The 27,409-nt window shown below is 41.8% G+C and overlaps 2 protein-coding genes and 1 long non-coding RNA gene across 4 annotated transcripts in view; 1 reads left to right on the forward strand and 2 right to left on the reverse strand.

The window, feature by feature from the left end:
* The window catches only part of sh3pxd2b (SH3 and PX domains 2B), a 79,765-nt gene extending 75,181 nt beyond the window's left edge, over positions 1–4,584 (forward strand). For both annotated transcript variants that reach the window (XM_063203667.1, XM_063203668.1), the window contains one exon: positions 366–4,584. In XM_063203667.1, coding sequence (XP_063059737.1) covers positions 366–1,925 — 1,560 coding nt within the window. In that variant the 3' untranslated portion in view covers positions 1,926–4,584. The remainder of the gene's footprint in view (positions 1–365) is intronic.
* A 181-nt stretch (positions 4,585–4,765) lies between these two features.
* Positions 4,766–16,003, reverse strand: LOC134452967 (carbonic anhydrase 12-like). The gene is made up of 9 exons (XM_063203669.1): positions 15,939–16,003; positions 11,051–11,163; positions 10,875–10,913; positions 10,545–10,724; positions 8,966–9,111; positions 8,340–8,441; positions 7,398–7,464; positions 6,378–6,535; positions 4,766–5,412 (listed from the first exon to the last, which is right to left on the reverse strand). Exons 2-9 carry the CDS (start codon positions 11,130–11,132, stop codon positions 5,188–5,190), a joined length of 999 nt encoding a protein of 332 aa, XP_063059739.1. The 5' UTR covers positions 11,133–11,163; positions 15,939–16,003; the 3' UTR covers positions 4,766–5,187.
* Positions 16,004–19,272: 3,269 nt separating this feature from the next.
* Positions 19,273–22,278, reverse strand: LOC134452240 (uncharacterized). The gene is made up of 5 exons (XR_010035409.1): positions 22,185–22,278; positions 21,857–22,089; positions 20,381–20,510; positions 20,146–20,189; positions 19,273–19,405 (listed from the first exon to the last, which is right to left on the reverse strand). It is a non-coding gene; the product is annotated as an uncharacterized LOC134452240 (long non-coding RNA).
* Between the last annotated feature and the right edge of the window lie 5,131 nt (positions 22,279–27,409).

Here is a 27,409-nt window from a genome sequence, read left to right on the forward strand (position 1 = left end):
TTGGAAGATTTAATCCTATATTGTAGAAGTGAATCAAACTGGCCGCTATTGCAGGGTTTTTGTTGTCCCTGATACCATGTGTTGCTGTTTCAAACAGATCAAGATCTGATCCATATTGTCCAGGGCCAGAAAATTTGAGCCACTGGTATCATCTGGGGGGATAAATGGTATCAATGTGTCAATATTTTCTTGTTGCAAGATACTGTATATCCCCTGTACTAAAAAAAAGGCCTGACAGCAATCCTACAGTGGTAGTGCTATCAGTATTTTCAGCTCATGAAGTAACTAACCACACTATGATAAATAATAATACTGTTGATGAACTGTTCTTCTCATAGTTCGTGTTACGATGACCTTTGTCACAGGTGATTGATAAGAACTCCAGTGGGTGGTGGTACATCCAGATTGACGAGAAAGAGGGATGGGCCCCCATGACCTTCATCGATAAATACAAGAAGACCAGCAACGTCCCACGTCCCAACTTCCTGGCCCCCCTGCCCAATGAGATGGCTCAGATGAAGCTTGAGGACGCTGTGGCCAACAACGGTGCCTCGGATGACAACTGGTCCAAGCCGTTACCAGACGAGCCCTCAGCCAGTGTTGAGTTTTCAGCCCGGCCCAAGCTGCGAGACTGGAAATCAGGCGCCGGCAAGAATCCGCTGTTCTCCCAACCACTTCCCCCGGCCCCTGCCTCGCCCCCTGCCACTGAAGAGAAGCCGGCCCTGCCCCCCCGCAGGGAGTCCATTAGGGAGAGCAGCAGGAGCTTTGATAGTGAGGCCGTAGCAGACAGCAGGACCAACAACGACGTAATGTCCAAACCACTGCCCCCGAAACCGCCGGCGCCCGGTGTGATTATGCCCTTGCTGGCTCCCAAGACAGCCCCCTCCAAGCCGGAGAAGCCCCCCGAGCCCAAGAAAGCGGCGGAGGACAAGAGCAAGGCCCTGCACCTGCGCAACGAGATGGGCCTGGAGTGCGGACACAAGGTGTCTGCCAAGGAGGTGAAGAAGTTCAACTTGAAGCCCGTGCCCAAGCAGCCTCCCAAGCCCAAGGTGGAGCCGGCCGAGGAGAAGGCAGGAGAAGCGGGGGCCAGCCCTCCAGCCCCTTTCCTCAAGCCCAAACCCATGCTCAGACCCAAACCCGTCCCGGCCGCCAAGCCCGAGGTGCAGCCAAAGAACGAGCTGGACATAACCAACCTGAGGAGCAAGCTGCGACCATCCAAGCCGGCCGAGCCCCCAGGGGCGACGGCGGCAGCAGCATCGGACGCGGCCACTCAGAACGAGCCCTCATCACCTATCAGCATCATTTTGAATAACAGCAGAGCGGCAGCAGCAGCAGCAGAGGAACCCCCCAAATTTCCTCCGAAGCAGCACAATGGCCATGACGCGGCCCCTCCCCCCCGTCCAACTCCGGCAGCTCCTAAAGAGCCTCCGCAGAGGCCCACAGCCGCGCCCCGCCGACCCCCTCCACCCAGAAAGACCAGCGAGCCCAGCAGCCCCACTGAGACCAAAGCCCCTGCGAAAGAGAACGGGAAACCCGCTGTGGCGCCACCTCCCCAGAGTCGGCCCCCTCCTCCCAAACCCAAGGCGCCTCCTTCCAAAGACCCCAAGGAAAAGGAGAAGGACAAGGAGAAGGAGAAAGAGGAGCCTCCTAGAGGCAAGGTGCCCATTCCACCCAAGCCGCAGGTGAAGAGCGAGAAGCCTGGGCCGCCGCGGGACAAGCTGCCGCCGCTCATCCGGGACCCGGCCAAGGAGGAGCTCTTCCTGGCCGTGGCCGACTTCGACGGGGACGAGCAGACACCCAGCTTCCGCGAGGGAACCGTCTTCGAGGTGATGGAACGCGACAACAGCGGCTGGTGGTTCTGTAAAAATGTCAACGATCGAGCGGAGAGCTGGATACCCTCTAACTATCTAGCCAAGAAACATTAAGTGCTGTTTTTTTTTGTTTTGTTTTTTTATCTTGGCTGTTTCTCAACTTAACAAGTACAGTATTAATACTCTGCATATTTAATTAGCTTTTTTATTTATAGGTACCTTTTGAAATTGGAGCCTATTTTAACATTCCATCTTTCAAATTTCGTTTGACTGTATTGTTTTTCTTAGTGGGTGGAACAAAGTACCCAATAAACAGGAAAACACTTGTGTCTTTGTACTCATCACCATTTGTGCCGTATATTAATCAAGCCTATAGTATTTTTGATGTGTATCACAAAACTCTAATAGACTAGCAATATATCTGGCAGACTTCCCTTGATGTTGTGCCTCAGCAAATTACTATATATACATAAAAATGATGCTTTGATATATGCAAATGTTTTACTTTAAAAATTCTGTAGAGTATGTTTACAGAGGTCAAAACAATGCAGTAGTGTAGGATTTAGTGACAAAGCCTTACAGCACTAACAGCTGCAGCAAAACTATAGACAAACAAATCCCTCCCATGTCTACATCCATTTTTTTAAAAAAAAGTTAAAAAGAATTTAAAACAAGTCAACTGCTTAAAAGTATAGTCTCAATGTGACACTTGTTTTGGTTTTATTTCTATAAGGGTGGGTCGCCTGTTGGACGGTTATGGGAGTGGGGGGTTTCAAATCAACATTATGTGAATATTTTTCGATTTCTTTTTTGTTTTTATTTCATTGGGTTATTGCAATGATTGATGTGCACTTTCCATATTCTGCAAAGTGGCGTACAGCGAGTATGAAGAAATGAACAAGGAGTTGAATCAGTAACTATGGAGTTTCAGTAAGGTACAGTGCCAGCGAATGATGAAGCAACGTTTACAGTTGAACAACAAAAAATAACCCTGCTTTCCGTCTTGAACATTTTCAATGAAGTAGAAGATTCTACAATTAAAGCATTTATTGTAAAATAATAGATGAGAGCATCAGAAAATCATGTTTGTTTTAGTGTTGCCGACCATTGCTTGTCAACCTTACAACAAGGTTAAATAAGATGTCTTATAAACATGACTGTGAGCTTGACTGGTTTCAAGTGTGTATTTGATATCGCAGTTATATTTTGTTAATTTTAAATGTAGTAAGGCATTTTTTTAAATGTTGTCAAACTGACATAGTATTTTATTTAGCGTTTTTTTGTTATTTGTTCTGTTTTTGTATGCTGTTTTCTTGATTTTGTACCTGATGATGAAAACGAGAAGACTTAGGAATGGTTGGTTCTTTGAGAGTACCTGACCAGGAAGGGAGGCTTTCCCAGCTTTATTGTTTTGTGATATTTCAGAGACCTTACATCACAAAGCCATACACGTTACAACAGTGCAGTCATGACTATTGACTGTACTTTCTATCCAAAGTTTTGACCGTGTGTCCAGAAACACTCCTAGAAACATTTCAGATATGGAAGGTGCTTGCCTTGGTAAATAAGTATTAGCAATATGTAGTACATGATGCTGACAGCCTGGGGTTTCCCATTAAGTATTGTGTGACCCTCATTATGTTAGTATTGATGTTACGCCACACTAGAATCTGACTGGATGCATGGTGCAAGAGTGATGCATGGGCAAGCCTTTCCCTGGAGGCTTACCATGTATTGTTCCAATATGAACACTGATTGAACACATTCAGTAGGTTTACAAGTATGGGCGACAAAGAGTACTTCATGTTTAAAACAGGGAGGGGGATATCATGTTGAAAAAGATGAAAGAAAGAAAATGACTGAGCAATAGAGGTGTTACAGATGAACTCTAAGGTGGTCAGAAGCAGGGGTGGAGCTATATGGGGGGCAAGCAGGGCATTTGCCCTGGGGCCCAGGGCCCTCCTGTATTGGTGTTGGGGGTAGGGATGCACGATGTATCGGCCAGATGTATCGGTATCGGCCGATATTTGACATTTCTCAACACATCGGACATCGGTCCGATGGGTAAAACTGGGCCGATGTTAACGCCAATGTTTTTTTTTATATGTTACGGTTCTAAAAGTTTGGACGTGACGGTGACTTTCATTGTTTGTCTTCTAGTTTGTCTCTATTTTTTTTATCTAATTTTATCACAGGGAGTTAAAAAGTGTTTTTGGAAATAAGAGGACATTCAAAAATTCAGTTTGTTTGCATCATTGTCAGTCTGTATTAAATGTTATCTCTTAAAAAAAAAAAAAAACATTGGTATCGGTTAATATCGGTTATCGGCCAAAATCTCAATATCGGATATCGGATATCGGTATCGGCCGAAAATTTACACATCGTGCATCCCTAGTTGGGGGGCCTTATTTTGACCATGGCATGTTGTATGGAGGGGGCCTTCAAATGGTTTGCCTTTGGGCCCTGTGTGCAATTGTCCCGCCACTGGTCAGAAGGGCATGTGGGCAAGGTCAAAAGTAGAGTTAAGGGCACTAGTATGTAAGAGAGTTATGTGTCAGACCACAACAGATATGTGTTTCGTCAACTTTCCCCACGTTGTTCCACCAGGTGTTTATCATGTTTACATCTCCCTCCATTCAATTCAGTTCAATTCATGCCTTCAGTACTGTAACTTTACAGCCCTACTTGTACTGCCAGCCACTGTTACATTTCAATTATTCTCCCTTTTTTGTTGCTACTATAAAGCATAAATAAACATTTCCATTTTTCCAAATTTGTCTCCTTTTTTGCTGTTTTTTAAAGCATGAGTAAGAGCCAACACATCTAAGACAACTTGAAACATGCATGTCACTGGCAGGCTGTGGGTTCATTCTATGAATACACATACAACAATAATTAACTAAATGAAAGGTTTAGTATCTACACTAGTAATCTACAGCACATGTACGACAATGTGATACAATTAAGTTTTATTTTCAACAATTCAAAGGTTCTTGAGTAAATCCAATTCAACTTCAGTTCTGTACACACATATCACATGTGCAAAGGTGTGTAAGCTGTAATGTAGACGAATGTGTCGCTGGACAGCTCCATTAAGTCCGAAAGTATAAATGATTATAATGAAAAAATAAAAAGGAAAACACATCTACATCTAGAACACCTGACCACTAAGAAAGATTTAACCAGATATCTGCACACACAGGCTAGTTAAGCTACCAAAAAAAAAAAAAACATTTTTGTGGTTAGAATGTGGTGTAAATACAAATGAACAAAAACATTGAAAAACATCCAAATAGAATATATCTACGTATATTTCAATATCAAGTGAGCTACATGAATGTAAGGGGTGCAAGCTTGGGGTGGCTATAGTGATTGATTACATCAATTTAACCATCACAGACACTAGACTGGGTAAAAGAACAGCGAGGTGGATGTTGGCAGAGAGGCCACAAGTGGAGGATTCGACAGGGATGGTGGCGTTAGGACTGACCCTCACGATGCGATTTCCCAAGCGATGAACAGGCCGGAAGTTGTTGATGAGCAGCTTGGCTGTTTCGTCTGCTATCTCGTTGTAATACACCTGGCTGTAGAAGCTAAAGTACTACAGGGGGCATGATAGGCAGACCAGTGTGTGTGTGTGTGCGAGACAGAGACAGAGACAGAGATGTAATACAAAAGGGGAGAGATGGGGAGAAAGACAAAGAGAAGCATGACTTTTTGGATTATATCATGAATGAGAATGAGTTGTGCCCTTTTGCACAAGCAAAACACAATTATCGCAGTATATTATATTATATTATTATATGGTGTGACGTCATCGGTCGAATGCTCCATTCATTTCAATGGGGCTCCCCAACGTTCGCACGTCTGATATTTGAGATAACGGACGGGTTGGTCTATATCAGACCGCTGTCAATGGCAACAAGACTTTTCACTGCTAAAGCGACTTTTCAACAAGACTCTAATCAGCTGCTGTGATAGACAACACCTGTTGTCTAGGCTACCTGTTGCCTAGCGGTGTTCCACAACGGCACTGTTTTGTTTTGCGCAGCAACAATCTTTTGACATGAAAAATTATAATAAACTTAACATTAAATAAAGAAATGTCCCCGCCATGTGTGAATCATTGAAGTATATCCATATAATAAGCGGGTTAACGTTCGGCGAGTCGGTCGCTTTGTGGAATAGCAGCACTTCAGAGAGAACAAGACCCCTCCGCTCCGTGTCGGGGTCTAAGATTCTCTCTGTCGTGCTGCTATTCCACGGTAGCGACCTTCTCGCCGAACGTTAACCCTTACTTACATACTGTATATTTTATTATATTATGTAGGTGACACATGAAAATGGAAATTTATTTTCCTATACTGCGCAATTCATTGAATACATGATAAATGATAGATATACTGTACATGACATCAGTTTTAATGGTAATAGTAGACAATTTAATTGTACTCATTTAATTTATTAATTACTTTTATATTTTGGTAAAATATTAGCAGAAATCTCTCACACACACACACACACACACACATTCACAGACACACACACACAAGACAATTGGTGTACCTGTCCTTCGCTGATATAGATGGGCTCTTCAAAGATGATCCACTCCACTTTATACATACAGTCGGGGTATGTGAGGGCCCCCTGATACTGGTAATACTTGTCTGTATTGTTCGGCAGGAAATCCTCAAGTATAAACGGTGTCACCGCCACCTGGTCCCCTACCACAAACATGCACAGTCAATCACTTACCCACAGTAAGGAAGAACAATGCTCAGAAAAATACATGCACACGTAATACATATAGTACAATATCAGTGTATCAGTCATCATCAGTATTAGGGTACTATGGTGAATTTATTATTTACCGTAATAATGCTAAAGTTTCTAATCATCTTTAAATGATGGACTGCCTGGAGGGAACCTGAAAGCAGCCTCAATGCTGCTCAATGCTTTTGTGATTCGTGTACAAGAACGGAGCTCCATTATAATACAATGCACTCGAAAGCTAGCAAGGAGATGAACTTTGGTGCACTTAACATTACATCACATTGTTACAAGTAGAGCTTTAATCTACAGCGACTTAGTTATTTAGGTCCAAGGTAGTGGTGACAATGTGAGGTTAGGTTCCTTGCTAGAGAATGATATGGGCCAAGCCAAGGGGATCCTGTAACCCTTGGATTCCACAATCAACTCCCTCATCTTTGAGCTATGGCTGCCTAAATATGTTACATTTGAAGATACAGGCCGATGGTCTGCCTGCTGGACATTGCTGCCTGACGCTAGCCTGATTATCATCAACTTCCAAATCTCTTCGAGACTGAAGGTGTTGCGTCACTAGGAGGGCATGGCCTGGCTAGCCTGACACACCTCCACCAGTGTCTAGATCAAGTGTGCTTTCTGTGATCCCCTGGGCAGGAGTCAGCTCAGAAACTGCCCTCCTCTGCCAGTTCCCTCATGGCTTTCCGAATTTCCACCCCAGTTGGGGCATGTAAGTATACCTAAATCGTGCTTTTTGAGCTACACGAAATAAAGGACAAATGTTATGAAAATGAAACATGACGTGGTGGCCACAAGACCTACCTGCGAAAGGTATTGAGTGCAACCCATCGACAACTGTTTCCATGAGGGGATTGTTTTCATATGCAATCTAGGGAGATATAAAAGACACGTTGACCTCCTAATACATACGGTTGAGTAATACATACGGTACACGGTTGTGATTTCTACTGCTTTCCATTAATTAAGAAAAAAAGCATAATGAAACTGGTTACTTCTGAACCCTGTACAACAGGAAATGTCACACAAAGGCATGCATTGAATTGCACTGCACGGTTGAAATGTAATAGTTCTTGCATACCCCGCCAGAAATGAGTAGTTGCGCCCCTGACCACTAATTGTAATTAGTAATTGTATTTCATCTTGTAATGAGCAACTGCACTCTTAACAAAAAATGTTATTACCTCCACCAAAGAGGTTGTTTTCGGTCGCATTGGTTTGCTTGTCTGTCTGTTTGTCACTCAGTAGGACAACTCAAAAAGTTATGAATGGATTTTGATGACATTTTGCAGAGTTGTTGGAAATGACAAAAGGAACAAGTGATCACATTTTGGTGGTGATAATATGCAGGATTTTCTTTTTTAAAGATTCTTCACCATTGCGGGATAGGGCGAATTTTGACATCCCAGTTTCTAACTCCACAAAAACAAGACAGGAAGACTTAAGGTGTAGCATAGGCCTCTTTTCCACTGCAAGTTTTCTGGTAGGCCTACAGCTCGACACAGCACAACTCAGCCGCCACTTTTTGCTTTTCGATTGGGCACGACACAGCTCAACCGAAGAGCAAAAAGTGGTGGCCGAGTTGCGCCGTGTCAAGCTTTAGGCCTACCAGAAAACCAGCAATGGAAAAGAAGCAATAGTCAATTCTATCCATCGGCTTCCTTGGCAGAGGTCTGCACTCTCTGACTGTATTTCTAGTTATGTTCTTATTTCTTGTGGAACCCAGACGATGGGTTATCAACTCACATCAACAAAGACGCTCATGACCAGCACGGAGCTGCTTTCATTGGTGAGGGCTTCATTCAGGTCAGCATAGCCAGAGCCAAAGACAGAGCTGTAGATCTGCATCTGGAAGCATATGAACAGCAAACAACATTAAGACATCATCACGGCATTGTGTCACTGTGTGTGTGTGCGCGTGTGTGTGTGTATGTTTGTGTTTACTGTGTACAAGTCAAATCTAGCATAGTAAATATATAGTTGTGATAGAGTGACCATCACTAGGGTTGTGGGTGTGTTCTGACTATCATGCCAACGAGCCTGGCTCTTTGGTGTAGCGGTCAGAGCCCCAGTTTACTATCCCAGAAGGTCTGGATTCGAGTTCCGACTGGGCAACTCTACTCCCCTTCGCAACAGTAGTGTATAATATGAAGTTTAAATGTAGGTTAATAAATAAAACATTAATTGGCTGCATGTGAGTTGCCTGATAAATGCCAGTTTTGACATGTGTTTATTGCAATATTATCATAAACAGTCTGAGACCTGCTGCTGTCTTTGACAAGCTGACAGTGCTAGGCCAGTTTGAGTATTGAGTGCATATCTGTGTGTGCTTCCGTGTGTGTATGCATGTGTGTGTACGAGTGTGTGTGTACCTCCATTGGATATCTCCTGTTATTATACGTGTGTTCTGAGCCATTGTTAGAATAACTTCCCCAGTGGAATGTGGCATGTATGGTTTCATAATCCTTAGGCAAGCTAGCTCCCTTTACTTGCATTCCAACGTTAAACTCCAAAGCAACTGTAAAGCAAAGCAAGAACACACCGTTATACAATATTACAGGACAAAAGTAATAACTAACGCTGTACAATATACAGTATCATGAGTACCCAGAAATAAACGCAGAGTGCAGAATTTCCCCATGTCAGCTTACAGTAAGGGCCTGCGCACATCAGCTCCGTCAAAGTGCTGAGCACTTCTCTGCCAAAGTTCGATTCCACTGTTGTCAATACAACCCCGCACACCCGCGCCGATGTCCGCGGACATTTGCGGATATCATTTAGCGAATAGAGTTGAGTTCTATTTTGCCAGAGCCGCCCATTGAATATCCATGCTATGTTCGTGTGAAATTGGGTTTGGGGGTCGGAATTGTGTTAGAAGCGAAAGTGCTCCGCAGTGCTGTCGGAGCCAATGTGCTGAGGCCCTAAAGGCGGATTCATACTTAGCGTAACTGGCGCTAACCTCATTCATACCTCCCTCGCGACGATGGCGTGCGCTCAAAATGACGTCACACGCCCCTCCACAAGCTGCCGTGGCGCGAGTTCGTGCACCCCACATTTTTTGTAACTTGGCGTGCGCCACCAGCGACCATGCAGGTAGGCAGACAAAGCAGGAGTTGCGAAGAGAGGCTACAGCTACTGTAGGCTACTACAGAATGAACCCTGCATCATTTTGAGGATAATAAAATGTCCTAGAGAGTTATTTTATCTTCTCCCTTAAATGTTGTTCAGTGAAACAATTGTTTACTTTGTTCAGAAGCACGTTGTGTTTGGTGATCTATTTATAAATTCTGCAGCCAGAACAATGCTCTCACATGGTCTTGGAATGATCTGGCAATGTAGGCTACAACAAAAATCTATGTTTCATTGTGGTAAGTCACAAGTCAGACGTTCAGTGGCCCACTGGCCCTACAGCAGCCGTGTTTGGCTTTCTATTTGTATACATCTGTAGAACTCACGCTGCATCGAGTTTCTACAGATGCTGCCGTTTCTCTCATGAACAGCAGAGGGCACACTTCCGAAAATGCAAGCAAAAGCCTGTAAATGGCGCTTTTGACTATGAATGGTCTGCCACATTTAAATGGTTCTCGCGCCAAATGCGCCAAAGTGCGCACGTTAAGTATGCAGAGCCCTTAAGTCACACATTGTACCAGCATTATGGCAATGGTATCAGAGACATACTATGACTATGATCATTGAAAAGGCTATGATGTGCAGTTTCATATGAAATGTGATATGAAAATACCTATTTGGTGGAGCAACTTCAGAAATCTCATTCACAACAAAACATTGTATCTTTTCAGAGGACCTCTAAGTCAAGGTCGTATAGTAGGTATTTTGTTGTCAAGGTGGCCGCCTTAACATTATAGTACTAGTGGACACCCTGGTGCTTCAGTATGGATTTCTACAATCATCCACTTAGCTACATCCTTAAGTTGGTGTTGCCATTCTTACCAGTGTTTCTGATGTTTTTCAAAACCCAGTTCCCTCCCTGAAGGGAACTGAAGTTCACAAATTCAAGTGGTGTCAAGGTCGCATCCCTCTCCATGAAACTGGGATTTAGATTTACTGGTGAAGGATATTTTGATGGGCTGTCGGCACACTCAAAAAACGTGTCCTCCCAAGCAGCTGGCTCTACAAAAAATTACACAACAAAATAACAGCATGAATCAAATGGCATATGAATCCAATGAGTAGTCTATAGGGCATTATTGGACGAGTTATAGTTTTTAAATTACGCTGAAGTATCCCCAAGTAAAGCATAAAAATGAAAGTCAGTCTTACCACACCAATGCTCAGAGTAACAGAAGTCACGTGTCAACACTACAAGGATGGTAGAGAAAAATGTGTGTGAAAAGGGGGGAGCCATTTCTGGTAAGTTGTGCTCATTATGTTAAATGATACATGAATTATCCATAAATGTATATTTGTCCCATTTGGTAGTATTAAAATGGACCTACCATCAATCGTGGATACTTTTGTACACACAAGTGTCACAAGTAACACTGATAACAACTTCTTGAATATCATTCGATCAACCATCCTGGCAGGAGTTGACAAGAATTGCAAGATCCTAAAAAGACAGAAGAATCAACCAATTAATGAATGAACATGGAAATACAGCCATTAGTCTGTTCTCCGACACTTGATCAAGATAGTAAACACTGGTTTTAGTAGGTCTACAGACATTTATAGCTACAGGGGTTGGACAATGATACTAAAACACCTTTCATTTCAGTGTGGGACGTTTCATGGCTAAATTGAACCAGCCTGGTGGCCAATCTTCATTAATTGCACAATTGCCCTGGAGAGCAGAGTGTGAAGGTTAAGGTGCTGTTCCCACGTAGCAGGATATTTTTTTAGCAGGGTATTTTTTTCTCCTGTTGAGGTGTAAACGCAACGTGTGGATAAAAATAAATCCTCCATTGTAACAAATGTGTTTCAGCCCCCTAAACAGGATATTTTTTTCTCCTGCTTTTTATGGATTTTAAATATCTGCTGCGTGGAAACGGAAGGCCACCTTAAGTGCTGTTTCCACGTAGCTGGATATTTTTATATGTGGATATTTTTTTCTCCTGGTTGCATTGGTTTTGCATTGGTTTTGGCCTTCCGTTTCCACGTAGCAGATATTTAAAATCCAGGTATAAAAAGCAGGAGAAAAAAATATCCTGTTTAGGGGGCTGAAACGCATTTGTTACAATGGAGGATGCGTTTACAATGCGTTTACACCTCAACAGGAGAAAAAAATACCCTGCTAAAAAAAATATCCTGCTACGTGGAAACGGCACCTAAGTGTGGACTAGCTGTGGACGCAGTAGGACGCTGTCTGAAAGGGATGTTTGGGTGCTAACCCGGTGTACATTCCGATATTCCACTTGCGTTTGTGGCCTCGACCCGCCTCCTGGCCCCACCTCCGTGGAGAAAACAATTAAGTTTCCCATCTGTCAGCAACTTTTGAGGGACTATTCTTCATTCACCATCCAGTTTGCAAATGAGAAAATGACTTAACAATTGAGCTTTTGCGATATACTGAAACATAATGCTGTTGTTGTCAGTAGGGCTGTCACAATATTCAAGTCAATATATCGTACAATACGTTTTTACAAGCATGATGCCTTTTTTGCCACAATAATTGCATGTTTCTTTGTTTTCCTCGTCACTCTTTCTAAATATGATAGGCACATTTCACTCAGCTTAAACATAGGTGTATTTAAAATTTCCAGTCTGTCTATCTTCTTGTATCTCCATCTAGCACCCCGTTTTCAAAATTAGAAAGGGTGTATTCGCATTTTTATCCCATTTTCAAAATATTTTTTGAAAATGACCGAGAAGACAATATTATCTTTTATCGCAATAATTTCTTGGCCAATTTATCGTCCAGCAAAATTTGTTATCGTGACAGGCCTAATTGTCAGTGATGACAACACACAAGCAGAAGTGGAAGACGCAAGGACACATTATTGGAACGCAACGCACCCCCGGACTTGCCTGGTTATAGACAGGTCATCAGCTGGGAAAATTAGGCCTTTCGTCCTACCGCACTTTTCTCTGTGGATTACTGACCAGAAGGCCTATTGGAAAAAATTAAAACATGGGGCCACGTCAATTTTTGCTCAGAATTCAATATGGCCGCCATTTTCCAAAATGACTTGTTTTCATGCATTATTACATTGTACTATAAGGTGATATTCATGAACGATGAATTACTTTCAGCACTATTCTGTCCTATTTCCTTACATACATGTTTAGAAAGGTTGACTAAACTAAAACAAATGAAAATTAAGTTGGCCACCTTGCAATATCCAGGCCTTTCGTCCTACCGCACTTTTCTCTGTGGATTACTGACCAGAAGGCCTATTGGAAAAAATTAAAACATGGGGCCACGTCAATTTTTGCTCAGAATTCAATATGGCCGCCATTTTCAAAAATGACTTGTTTTCATGCATTATTACATTGTACTATAAGGTGATATTCATGAACGATGAACTACTTTCAGCACTATTCGGTCCTATTTCCTTACATAAGCTACATGTTTAGAAAGGTTGACTAAACTAAAACAAATTAAAATAAAGTTGACCACCTTGCAATATCCAAAGGAAAGTGCTGAAAATAATGATTGAAATGCGATGATTGAAAAGAGAGTCTATGGCTGGGAAAATTAGGCCTATTGTCCTGTCAGGCTTTTCACAGTGGTTTACAGACCAGAAGGCATATTGAAAAATCTTCACCAGCTGGTTGCCATCTCAAATGTGGCCCAAAATTCAAAATGGTCTCACATAATACTCGCCCACCCCCTGTGAAAAGTTTGGCAGGTCACCCCCACCCCCCCCCCCCCCGACTCAACTTACTCCCCCCCACACACACACACTATTCTGCCCCCCTGAACCCCCCACACTATTTCCCCCCACCCCCTCACTCATCCCCCCACACACTATTCTGCCCCCTCACCCCCTAATTCAACCCGACTCATTCCCCCCACCCCCCACTCTGCCCCCTAACCCTGCTCACCACCTCATTTATCCCCCTATTCCCCACCTTACACCCCTCCCCCCTTAACACACACACACACGGTCTACTGTGTCTATGTCAGTGTATGTAAAGAAGCACACTGACCACACACACTTGAGAAAAGCGCACTCAGGCACACACACACACACACACACACACATATAAACGCACGCACACACACACACACAGGCACAATCTGTCTCCACCTGTCACCTTTTGTTTACTTTTTTGCCTGCCCTCTAGTGACCCCTTTGCGTACTGCATTGCCCATGTGCTTTTGTTTTTGTTTCCCCTCATGATTGTTTGATTGTTTGCCACCTGCCCCTCATTGGCATCACCTTCATTGTTTGTTCATTTCCCCCTACTTAAGCCCTGCTCACCCTTTGCCATGTGTCAGACTGTTCTGTCCTTTCCCGAGTGTGCGCCAATTCGTAAGTGCTCTATCCCTGTGAATTTTGAGTTTTTTTCCATGCTCCTTGTTTTTGCTATTTTTTGGAATTTTTGGTGAAGATCTTTTGTTGTGACTTTTTGGAACTGCCTGGACTTTTTCTCTTGCATCCTTTTGAGTTTTTTGTCTGGAGATTTTGTGACCTGAGTTTTTTCATGGACAAGTGCTTATGCAACTTTTGAGTTTTTCTTGAAGACTTTGACAACCGATACTGGGGTTTTTAATTTTTGCCCTTTTACTGCCCATTGAATCTTCTGAGCGTTACCCCTTTTTGTTGACTGTTTTTGGACTGCAATTCTTTCGTTGGATTCCTGTGTAAAGAAAATAAAATCTCTGAACTGCAATTGGGGCTTCCTGTCTGTACTTTAACACACACAGACACACACACACACACACACACACACACACACACACACACACACACACACACACACACACACAAACACACACACACACACACACAAAGAGAAAGTTTGGCATGACAATATGCCTTTTTTCAGCAGTCCACTGTGTTTGTGAAATTTGACAACATTCCTTTGGATATTTAAAAGTGTTAAGATATAGGACAATGTAACTGAAGCATAGGTAATCTTTATTGATAATTCTGGCCTTACAGTATTGAGAAAAATGTGTGAAAGTCTGCCATTCTGAAAAACAGAGAACATTTTGAATGTTGGGGCACATTTGAGATGGCAACCAGCTGGTGAATATTTTTCAATTGGCTTTCTGGTCTGTAAACCACTGTGAAAAGCCTGACAGGACAATAGGCCTAATTTTACCAGCCATAGACTCTATGTGCATTTCAATCATTATTTTCAGCACTTTCCTTTGGATATTGCAAGGTGGCCAACTTTATTTTCATTTGTTTTAGTTTAGTCAACCTTTGTAAACATGTATGTAAGGAAATAGGACAGAATAGTGCTTAAAATAGTTTTCATTAATATCACCTTATAGTATAATGAATAATGCACGAAAACCAGTAATTTTGGGAAACAGCGGCCAAATTAAATTTTGGGCAAAAATTGACGTGGCCCCATGTTTTAATTTCTGCCTTCTGATCAGTAATCCACAGAGAAAAGGGCGGTAGGACGAAAGGCCTAATTTTCCCAGCTGATGACCTGTCTATTAACACTAGCCTGGGAACTCCCATACTGCCTTGTTTAGTTCTACACAATCGTTTCGATCTGAAAGATCTCACTTGTGATTAGGTCTGGTGCTAACCAGGCAAGGTTAACAGACCTAATCACAAGTGAAATTGAAATAATTGTGTAGAACTAAACGCAGTATGGGAGTTCCCAGGCTACCCCCGGACTGTAACAAAAGAAAAATGCTGCCCAATCATGGCCCCAACTCTCCTGTTTCCACCCGAAGAACTAGGCTACTTGGGGAACTCCACGGGGTTAATACACGGCCTGGGTCTCCAAACCTGGCTTCATTTCTATTCACGTAGGTTTCTTGTCTAAACCCCTGGGCTGTGTTTCTTGTTAGTAAAGCTAGCATCTGTAGGCAACGTTGTTGGACATCTAGTTCTACTAAGATCTAATATGGATCTCAGACTTGACAGGAAAACAAAACGTTCTTGCCTTTCGAACACCGAGTATTTCCTCGGGGGTGATTTACTCAACCAACATGAAAATTAACTTGAAAGAAATAAAACTAACTGTAAAACTTAGAAGCTATACGTGTTTATGAAGGACAGCTTTGGAAATGCTAGATGCGATGCTAGTTCTAATGTTTGGACCATAAACAAAAAAGATGCTGTGTGGTGGACGGACACCTCGTCTACAAGTTGTTTGTTGGTAGCATAGATGTTCTCCATCAAATTCATGAATCGTGTGTGGATTTAGGAGTCATAACCATGTTTAAACCCTTAATATTTCTTGGCTACTTACACGAAACAAACTGTCGATCCGTTGGCTCACTGGTTAGGCTGGTAATAGTTAGCCTATTACAGTATTCAGCAGAGAGGGCATGTCGTTGTCATGTCCTCCGCACAGTTCGAAATTCCACAACACCGACTGTCAGTCAAATCCATTGAGAGTAAATAGAATGGAGGCCAAAATTCTATTTCATTGTTGAAGCCAAGTTGGAGCCAAGGTTGGACCCAAAAAGACCAAAAAATGGCCAAATCCCATTCATTCCTATGAGAGACATAAAACCCTGTATCTCCCTTAAATGCCACTCCAGGGGGATAATTTTTCGCTCAACTAGTAGGTCCCCTTGCTCTCCAACTTACCAGGGTGGTGATTTTTTGTGGTGATGTTTTATTTTAGAGAGATATTAAAAGTTAAATTGACCAATGAGCATCAGAACATGGTTTGATTGACCGTTAGAAGTCTTGTTGTTGTCCAATCAGCACCTGCGTTTGGCGTTGCTAAGGTGGAATGTAAGTTGGAATGTTCCCAAATCTGGCTTCAAAGCGTTGAATGGCAAATAGCGTTGATTTGGCGTCCATTCTATTTACTGTCAATGGTCAGATCAGAGTCATGAATAGAAAATCAATGGCTCTGAGTCAAATAATGTGCCAGTAGCATTGACAGTAAATAGAAATTCTATTTACTGTCAATGGCCAGTAGGCTACCAGCAAAGATTCTCAATTTTGTGGAGATGTGCAGATAGCCTCTATAAGACCTTTAATTTTGAACAAGGTCATGACTATTAGACCTAATTAAAAATATATATTATTTTCTTCATTTTTAACACCACATCAAAGACAAACATTGAAAAGGCGAGGTATAAAAACTAACTAAAAGAGGGGAAGAAATTGCCATCAAAGCAGCCGTGAGCCGTCCTTTTGGCTATCCAGTCCTTCTAATGAGTTAAAATAAAATTTGAGTTAGTTTTTGAGAGCAACAAAAGGTGGTTTTCTCCCTCCCCATTTACATTTATGAATATTTTCCCAAGACCATAAAAAGATTAAAAATAAAGACATAGGCTGCGGTTCACAAAAAATCATCTCCTTCAAATAAGAGTAGGCTATTCATAGGCCTACATCTTAGACCTGTATTTCAATGGCTATCTTCATGAGCGACCATGGTGTAGGCCTGCACCAGGGATGAGCAACTGGAGGCCCGGGAGCCACATGCCCTCCTCCTCACGCAGTCGGCCCATACAGGCCAATTCATTTGAAAAATAATGACATGACCATCATGTAGCGAAGGGGAGTAGAGTTGCCCAGCTAGGACACAAACCCAGGCCTTCTGGGGTAGTAAACTGGGGCTCTGACTGCTACACCAAAGAGCCAGGCTTGTTAGGAAGTTACTCAGAACACACCCACAACCCTAGTGATGGTCACTGCATCACACTGCTGTGCGCTTCACACACTCATGGTGTCCCTCAGGCAACTACCCATCATGCTTCTCCCATCCAGTGTGCCCCATCATCAATGCTTCACCCATCACTGGGGTCCCTCACACCAGGGTCACCAATCCTGGAGGTCCCTCGCATGGAATTATGGCTCACACAATTCAATTCATTGTAGGCCTAATTATTCTGTTGCTGCTAGAGAACACTCATATTCCTTACAAACGGTAAAGCCAGTCAGTGACCATCCAACTGCACCTTGCATTCAGCGAGTTGCTGTCAGATCTGCGTTCATGTGGCCCTCCGATAGTGGTGATGGAAAAATGTGGCCCTTCTTTATCACGAGTTGCCCAACTCTGGTGTACACAAATGCAGATCAGACTACAATCGTGAAAGGCACAGAGAAAAAGTGTGGCACGACCAATGTAATTGGGACCTTGGCTGGAATCTACTGGTAAGGGTCACCGGTCACTCCAAATTTGAGATCGCTGCATTGGCTTCCAGTGACCTACAAAATATATTTTAAGACATTGCTTCTTGTGGGCATCTGTGGCCTACTGGTTACAAATAAGCTCCAGGAAGCATTGCATTGCATTGCTCCAGGGACTGTAACCAATACCCTGAAAAGTTAGCCTCGAAATCTAGACGCCCCTACAGACCGCAAATTGAATTTGCTTTGGTTTAGCTTGCTAGGCTACTGAAAAGTAATACATGTAAGTCGCTTTGGATAAGTGTAATGTTTAAGTCATTAAATGGGATGGCACCCAGCTACCTACTGGATATGTTTCAGCGGTATACACCAACCCAGGTCACATAAGGTCAATGGAGAATAATTTGCTGGTAATTCCAACAGTCAAGACAAAGTGTGGAGAGGCAGCCTTTTTCTCATCCGCGGCAAAGCTTTGGAACCAACTTCCAGATGATGTAAAAATGCACCCGGGTCAAAGACGTCCAAAAAGGAACTGTCATTCAGTGTAACGGATACATTCTGCTGACTGTAACTGTAAGAAACATCACTATTTTTATTTTATTTTTTCCCAGTGAATTCACGAAAGCCTCGGCTGTCATCCCTTCACTTGAAACAATTTAAAAATCATGTTTTTTTTTACAGTTACAGTCAGCAGAAGGTATCCGTTACACTAAATGACAGTTCCTTTTTGGACGTCTTTGACCCGCCCATCATGATAGCTTAAGATCTAAACTCAAGATGAAGCTGTTCTCAGATGCCTTCCCCTAGCTGGCAGTTCTAAATATGTTTTTAATGTTTTATTAAGATTTAATGTTTCATCTTAATTTTGTAATGTTCTTTGAGTCTAATTCTTTGTTTCCTTTCTTGTTTTTACTTTCATTTTTTGTGAAGTACATAATTGCACCTGACAGGTCCTGTCTGTGTATGAAATGCGCAATACAAATAAACCTGCCTTGCCATGGTACAGTTTGGGAACCCCTGGCCTAGACAAAGACCCTGCCATAACCACCAGTGAAATCATGTTATCACGAAGGTGTGTTTTTGAATGCAGCAGGTTTATACACCAAAAGCATACTTGCGCTCTCCAATAGTGCCAACTGGTAAATGAGTCAAAAAGTGACGCATTGGAATGACTATGTAGAGTTATTACAGGAGTGAAGCAGTATATATATAAACATTTCATGTGCAACTACGACTAAGTGCAACATTATAAAAGAAACTTTAAAAGAAACTCACACAAACTGCTTGTTCAAAAATTCAAAAATGTATTCAAACACAAACACGGCAGCAATGGAACAACAACAACAAAAAAACAGCTGCCTCAATCACACACACACTCACACACACACACACACACACACACACACACACACACACACACACACACACACACACACACACACACACACACACACACACACACACACACACACACACACACACACAGCAGCAGCAATAATAACAAAAGTGCCTCAATCAAGCACAAACAAAACAAAACAAAAAACAAAACAACTAAAACGTTGCATCGTGCAGCCTCCTTTCATGGCGAGTTGCTGGGAGGTTTAGGGCTGCGGTCCGTGTACGCTGCTGAGAGACAGAGTTGTAAAAATGAGATTTCTGTCTTGTGCATTCATAACACAACTGAATTTTAATATATTATGTGAATCGAACAATGTGACTCCTGCACACACTCAATTTTTCTCATACGACCTCATAGCAAATTAAACTTCCAAATCCAAGAATAATTAAATACACTACTGTATGTTTTAGTGTTTTCATCAAAGGCATTAAGTTTACATACACTTCATAAATTGGGCCTTACACTTTAGGCCTATGAATTGGGTTGAAAAGTTTTAGGTATCTTCCTATAAGCCTTCATGAATATTTGGCAGGAATGTTGGCCCATTCCTCTGGACAGAACTGGTATAGATCTGCCATTCGTGTCAACTCATTTGCAAGTCACTCACTCATTTGCAATTAAAGGCCTATTCAGAGATAACATGTGTACTTGGCGACCTTTGTCTCTAGAACCATTAATGGCGTCATCGAAAGTGGCAGACCATTCATGCTCAGAAGTGCCATAAGCGCCAAACAAAATGCCCTGTAGGCCTATACTGAACGTGTGACTTGTGACTCATCACAATAAAACAGACAACTTTAGTCATGATGTTGTGCCATATAAATACAGGTTGTATTGTATGTATAGATTTTTGTTGTAGTCTACATTGCCAGAATATTCCAAGACCACGTGAGAGCATTGTTCTGGCTGCAGAGTTTTACAAATAGATCACCAAACAACATGCTTTAATTTGCTGTGTAGTGCTTACCAGTCTGGATATGGCTCCCACTGTAGCCGTTGTTGCTTCATTCCCTGAGGGAATAACATTATGTAACACCAGAATGGTACAAAGATTTTGTAATCTTCCTTATTGTAGGCCTATACACACACAGCAATTACCACTACATGACTTGTCTTTATTCTGTACAATGCACCATTATGTACAATGCAGCAATAAGTTGTTGTTGAACATGGATAATAATAGAAACGGCTGGGAAAAGTACCTTACGCTTTTGAAGCAGTACAGCTTTCTTTTCCAAGTGAGGTTTCCCCTCTTCGCTGCTCCTGCTCGGACTGGCAATTGGAGAACTCCAGGAAGCTCCTCTGCAGACTGTCAGCAGACACAGGTCCTGACTGAAAGAGGCCTTCGGTTAATACAAACCCCAACTCCGGTGAAGTTGGGACGTTTGGTAAACAGTGAATAAAATCAAAATGCTATCATTTTCAAAACATTCAATCTATTCATTAGATGGAGAATAGTGAAAAGACAACATATTAAGTGTTAAAACCGAGAAAAAATATTGTTTTGGGGGACACATGTACTCATTTCTAATTTGATAAATCCAACACGTCTCAAAAGAGTTGGGACGGGGACAATAAATAGCAGCAAACGTCAAGGAAGACTAAAAACAAAACAAAAGACAACACTTAACAGTTAAATACATTAACGATGAGATGATTTTATATAAAAAACAGTGTTAATTCCTACTATGTGGCAGTAATCGAAGATCTCCCTTCAAAATATAATGCATGAGTGGCTTTTCATGCTGTTTAAAATCCATTTATACCATTCAGCACTGTATTTAACTCTACAGATGAGTGAGAACATCTTAACCAATGCACTACTGCACCCGCATGCCATCATGGAGGCTGACTTTTGAAGTTAGCACTAACACAAGTTGGATGGTCCATTTTCACTGTAGCACAGGATGTGCAATGCTCTATTATTGTCAAAAAGAATGGACTTCTACAACTTCTGCTGACTTCTGTAAGCAAAGGACAGTTTCCCATGTCTTCTGGGTCTATTTCAAGTGAGCTCAGGTGCTTAGGAGAATGTTACACCCCTGTATCATTTGCACGCATTAAGCATTTTTAATATGGTCAATTTTCAATAGCTCTAATTCCTGGAGTGCTAGAGTGAGACTACAGCCAATGTATATTTCATGATGTCATGAACCTATACAATGATTTTAGTAACACAAATATGTCTTATATACACTCAATCGTGGTAAATCAAAGGGAATTCAAAAATGTATGTAATAACTATGGTAATTATTCCCTTTGCATCTTTAATTCTGAGTGACTCAGCCTCTCTGTGATGATCTTATACCTGGACACCTATATTGTCCGTCAGTACAATTCATTTTGAAATGTTCTTCTTTGTTGTTTTATCTTATTTGGATGTTTACTAAATTTCACGGATCCCCGTCCCAACTTATTTGAGACGTCTTGGATTTATCAAATTAGAAATGAGTACATATGTCCCCCAAAAATAATATTTTTTCTCGGTTTTAACACTTAATATGTTGTCTTTTCACTAATCTCCATCTAATGAATAGATTGAATGTTTTGAAAATGATAGCATTTTGATTTTATTCACTGTTTACCAAACGTCCCAACTTCACCGGAGTTGGGGTTTGTAGCATATGGAATGGAACAAATATGAATGAAAACCTCTTAGATATGGTTAAAACACGTACCCTCCCAGCACATCTTGTTCTGTGCTCCAGAAGTTTGGTAAAAGCCTGCCTGGACAGTGTTGGTTCAATGACTTTAAGCTCTCCAAAGGAGCTAAAGAGGTCCAGTGTGTAATATGTCTTAGCACAGGTGGAGGCTGGCCAGTACCCACTTCCCACCACATCCCCAAACTCGGGAGACCACTGCTGGCTGCATTTGTGGCACTGAAACAATGGCAGATGCAAATCGTACCTGCCTTAGGAAGAAAGAGTACAATAGTTAGGATCGGTACAGCTTTGAAAAATAGCCATGCATGGAAAATATAGAAATGTTTGGTGTAGATGACTTTACCATTGATCGAAATCAAAATGACAGCCTTTCCTGGCGACACAGATATATCGGGGAGGTTGCAGGAGCATTTCTGACTTGCCTTAAATGGCATTATACATTCTATAAAAAGAAACATAACACAAAGATATGAGTCAGTTGATGGTAAGTACAGTCCGTCAATAAATCAAGAAATGTACAAATATGTCTGTACTTACGTTGCTTCTGAGCTGAAAAGCCAGCCTGTCCCTGGACGATGACTGTGCTGGGAGGGATGGGCTTAAAGAAGCCCTCATGGATGCTCTCTCTATTGTGGAGAACTGCCTTCTTGTGGAAAGTGACGTCACATTTGCCACAAAACCACTCACTGGGCAGACAATCTCTGCACCTAGTAGGATATGTGAGAAGTACACACACACACACACACACACACACACACACACACACACACACACACACACACACACACACACACACACACACACACACACACACACACACACACACACACACACACACACACACACACACACTGTAAACCAGTCCCAACATACTACACCAATAAATCAAATAAGTCAATCCATACAGGCAAAAGACACTATGAATAATGTGAATACCAACCTAATAACAGCAGTCTCGTTGCAATGGGTGCACAATGGATGGCCAACACGATGGGATTCAAAGAGGCTCTGCACGTGGAATGGTCTCGCAGCCTTCCAACACTCTTCAGCTTTTTTCTGCCTCGAACTCCAATCATTAGACGTTCTTGTGGGCTCTTCTGGTGCCTCCTGTAGCTGTCTCATGTACCTTTCTTTATAAGAAATGTTCTGTATTACTTCTATATCCTGAAAGACCTCTCCAAAGACACTTGCCTACCAATTACATGAATGGAAAGTTTAAACCACTTTCCCTATCGAAATCGCTCAGATTTCTTGTCATGGTTCACTACTGCTGACACACTACCGTAATGAAGGAAATCATTTCTAGATTATGGAAACTGTCCGCAAACGTGTCAGCTATACAATTATATCTCACCCAATTCCATTTGTTGGTCAACACTGAGGCTGCAATGAGGACCTTGTTTATCCACTTCTAAGGGAAGTGCTATTAGAGAGAGAGAGGGGGAGAGAGAGAAATGCACACTAGCATGTTCATCACTTCACTTCTGAGAGTAGTATTGTTGCATGTGTCAACACAAATGGCAATACAAATAGATATCTCAATATTCAACAAACAGTGTATGTCAATGTCAAATAAGAACAAATGTGACAAATGTGAATAATTCAAGTACAGTACAATACGATGTGTTTGTGTAGTTAAATATCGAAAGTAAGAAATTATCTCTAAGCGGTATACATTCACACACCAGCTCTGGAGGCCGAAGTCGAGCCTTTGGGTCGTCCACGCTTAGCCCTTGGTTTTTCTCTCCCTGGGTCAACACTGAGGCTGCAATGAGGACCTTGTTTATCCACTTCTAAGGGAAGTACTATTACAGAGAGAGAGAGAAGAGAGAGAGAGAGAGAGAGAGAGAGGGAGAGAGAGAGGGAGAGAGAGAAACGCACACTAGCATGTTCATCACTTCACTTCTGTAGTATTGTTGCATGTGTCAACACAAAAGCCAATACAAATAGATATCTCAATATTCAACAAACAGTGTATGTCAATGTCAAATAAGAACAAATGTGACAAATATGAATAATTCAAGTACAGTACAATACAATGTGTTTGTGTAGTTAAATATCGAAAGTAAGAAATTATCTCTAAGCGGTATACATTCACACACCAGCTCTGGAGGCCGAAGTCGAGCCTTTGGGTCGTCCACGCTTAGCCCTTGGTTTGTCACTCCCTGGGTCAACACTGAGGCTGCAATGAGGACCTTCTTTATCCACTTCTAAGGGAAGTGCTATTACAGAAAGAGAGAGAGAGAGAGAGAGGGAGAGAGAGAGGGAGAGAGAGAAACGCACACTAGCATGTTCATCACTTCACTTCTGAGAGTAGTATTGTTGCATGTGTCAACACAAAAGCCAATACAAATAGATATCTCAATATTCAACAAACAGTGTATGTCAATGTCAAATAAGAACAAATGTGACAAATGTGAATAATTCAAGTACAGTACAATACGATGTGTTTGTGTAGTTAAATATCGAAAGTAAGACATTGTCTCTAAGCGGTATACATTCACACACCAGCTCTGGAGGCCGAAGTCGAGCCTTTTGGGCGTCCACGCTTAGCCCTTGGTTTGTCTCTCCCTGGGTCAACACTGAGGCTGCAATGAGGACCTTGTTTATCCACTTCTAAGGGAAGTGCTATTAGAGAGAGAGAGAGAGAAATGCACCCAAGCATTTTCATCACTTCACCTCTGAGAGTAGTATTGTTGCATGTGTCAACACAAAAGCCAATACAAATAGATATCTCAATATTCAACAAACAGTGTATGTCAATGCCAAATAAGAACAAATGTGACAAATGTGAATAATTCAAGTACAGTACAATACGATGTGTTTGTGTAGTTAAATATCGAAAGTAAGAAATTGTCTCTAAGCGGTATACATTCACACACCAGCTCTGGAGGCCGAAGTCGAGCCTTTTGGGCGCCCTCCACGCCTACCCCTTGGTTTCCCTTTCCCTGTCCTCTGGGTATTTCTTCTCATTTTAGGGGGTGGTGGTTCAGATGCTTTCCGGGCCTGCAAGGAATGACATTTACAGTTCCAAACTGGCATGTACATTTTGAAACTGACATCAAAGTGCAAGACAGGACAATAACAGTGATGAACTAATAACAGTAAAGTGATTAAGTAGAAGAACTTACCTCATATTCTTCCAAAATTTCCTGTGCTTGTATTTCCAGCCAACGCAGTTCGGCCCACTCCCGATCAGGGTCTCTTTGCTGAGGCATGACCACTGACTGACACCAACAACAACAGTGAAATGTACCTGAGAGAGCGGAGGAATGGCTCTTTAAACTTGTTGCTGGGCGTATGCCATGCCCCCTTTTCAAGAATGACTGAGCTACCCTCCCCCCACTCACACATTACACCCTGCCGATTAGGCCTACCTGAGGACTGTTATGAACCTGCCCATCCCCCCTCATCCCACATGAACAATAGGGGAGACTGGGGTAAAGTGAGCCATGGGGTAAGGTGAGCCACCCCCTTTTTCTCGAAAAAGGTGAATACATTTTAACATGTCACCGCATTCTTGGTGGAAATCCTTTTCTAACAACTGTGAAAAAGTGAAGCATGTACCTTGATTTCGAGAAAACAAAAATAGAACAATTTCTGGTCTCATCATGTCTGAAATGTTACATAATAAGCTACTATATGAGTGATATTTTAAGTCTTTTTTTGCACTTTTATGATATAGGCGAGTACATCTATGCAAAAAAAAGGCCTGACCCCAAAAAAATTGATACAAAAGGTTTTTCAATTGATTTTGTTACCTCTAAGTGTCCTTAATAACATACTAAAAATCTAGGAAAATCTGACTTCAGGAAAGGTGTCATTTTCAAGATCAAAGTTTTTTAAAATAAAGGTTACTACATGATAATTACATTGGCATGAACTAACATGTTTTCAGGATCTGTTTGTTTGAAGTGCTGTTTGGGTGGATAAAGACACTACTGCTATGATAATATCCATGTGCTGTTTGTCAGGGCACATCGTCAGTGATGAATCATGGTGTCACTAGGTATTTTGGGTCTTTCAGCAGCTGAACTGAATAGACAGGAGCCACTACATGTGTAAGTAGAGGGCAAGGTGAAACGGTTGGTACTGGAGACAGACAATGTCCTGAAAGGACATAGGGCTTTAGCATAGCTTTCGGGTAAGCCAGAGTAGGGCCTGTTGTAGCTTCATAGGCAAGGGTCAGGGCCTTGTATTCAATTAGGGCATGAAAATGAGGACATGACTGGGAAACTGAGGCTATGTGGTCAGAGAATGATAGATGGTCATCAACAATGACACCTAGATTTCTTGTGGCCTTATTTGAGGCAACAGTAGCAGAATCCATATTGAGCAACCTAAACCTACACCATATCATGGCAACCTAAATCTTTGACTGGGATCACCTGCAGTGCATTTGGGCGAGGCTCAACTGAAGGTTGCATTCCTTCATACTTGTGGATAGTTCAGAGAGGCAAGCGGAAATGTGTGTGACCGTGGAGTCATCTGGCACAAAGTAACTGTGCTTCATCGGTGTAACAGTAGTATGAGAAGCTGTGAGAACAGATAACATGGCCCAGTGATGTGGTGTACATGGCAAATAGGAGTCCCAGCACCAGCCCTTAGGACACCTCTGTGGAGAGGCTATGATTTGAGGACAGCTGACCTTGCCCTTGATACATGCTAAGAATGATACCACCAGACTCAAAGAATGTCTGGAAAAACTTGAGACACATAAAACTCAATTATTTATCTAAGAGAGATGTTAAATAATCATGTTTTGAAAAAAAAATGCTAGCTGGTGTGTCTGCACAAAGATTTTTAGATTTACTACAAAACAAAAAGAGATGTCCATAATCTCTTCTGAAGATATCTTCTGGCTTACTAGAAACAAAATTAAAGAGTAATTTTGAGCTTGGCTTTTTCAGATTTTGAGGTTTTGCATTTTGAAATTTAATGCATATTTAATTAGATATAGTCCAATTACCATATTGAAACATAATATTTCAGAAAACTTGCAATACATTTTTTTCTCACAAATATGTGAGTAATCACCGGATTAAGTTTCATGGTGATATCGGCAAGCTACATTTTTTGGCCTATTCACCTGGAGTGTCTCTTGACCCTTATAATAAGCCTAAGGCAGCCATGTTGAAAAAACTCATTTCCCAAAGTCAGATTTTACTAGATTTTTAGTATGTCATTTAGCAGGTCCAATAGTAATAGAATCCATAAAAAAACCTTTTGTATCAATTTTTTTGGGGTTAAACCCTAAATGTACTCGCCTAATAATTTTATGAGCATTTATTTACATAATTCTGGCATGGGGTAAGGTGAGCCTTTTGAGATGGGGTAAGATGAGCCGCTTATCCTAATGGGATGCATAATGGTTGAAAAACATGTTATGTTATGATATTTCAGCATAATCAGATAATTTCTTTCATATCATACCCAGGTGAGTTGAGATTAATGACTTTATGCATGTTTCAGCCAATTCAAACAATAATATTAACTTTTTTTTCTACATTGCACTCTGCATTGTTCGCCATTGTACGGAGACTCCCACCTCCAGCCTACAGAATGGGA

This window comes from Engraulis encrasicolus, chromosome 7 (assembly GCF_034702125.1).
Source record: "Engraulis encrasicolus isolate BLACKSEA-1 chromosome 7, IST_EnEncr_1.0, whole genome shotgun sequence".
Classification (NCBI taxonomy): domain Eukaryota; kingdom Metazoa; phylum Chordata; class Actinopteri; order Clupeiformes; family Engraulidae; genus Engraulis; species Engraulis encrasicolus.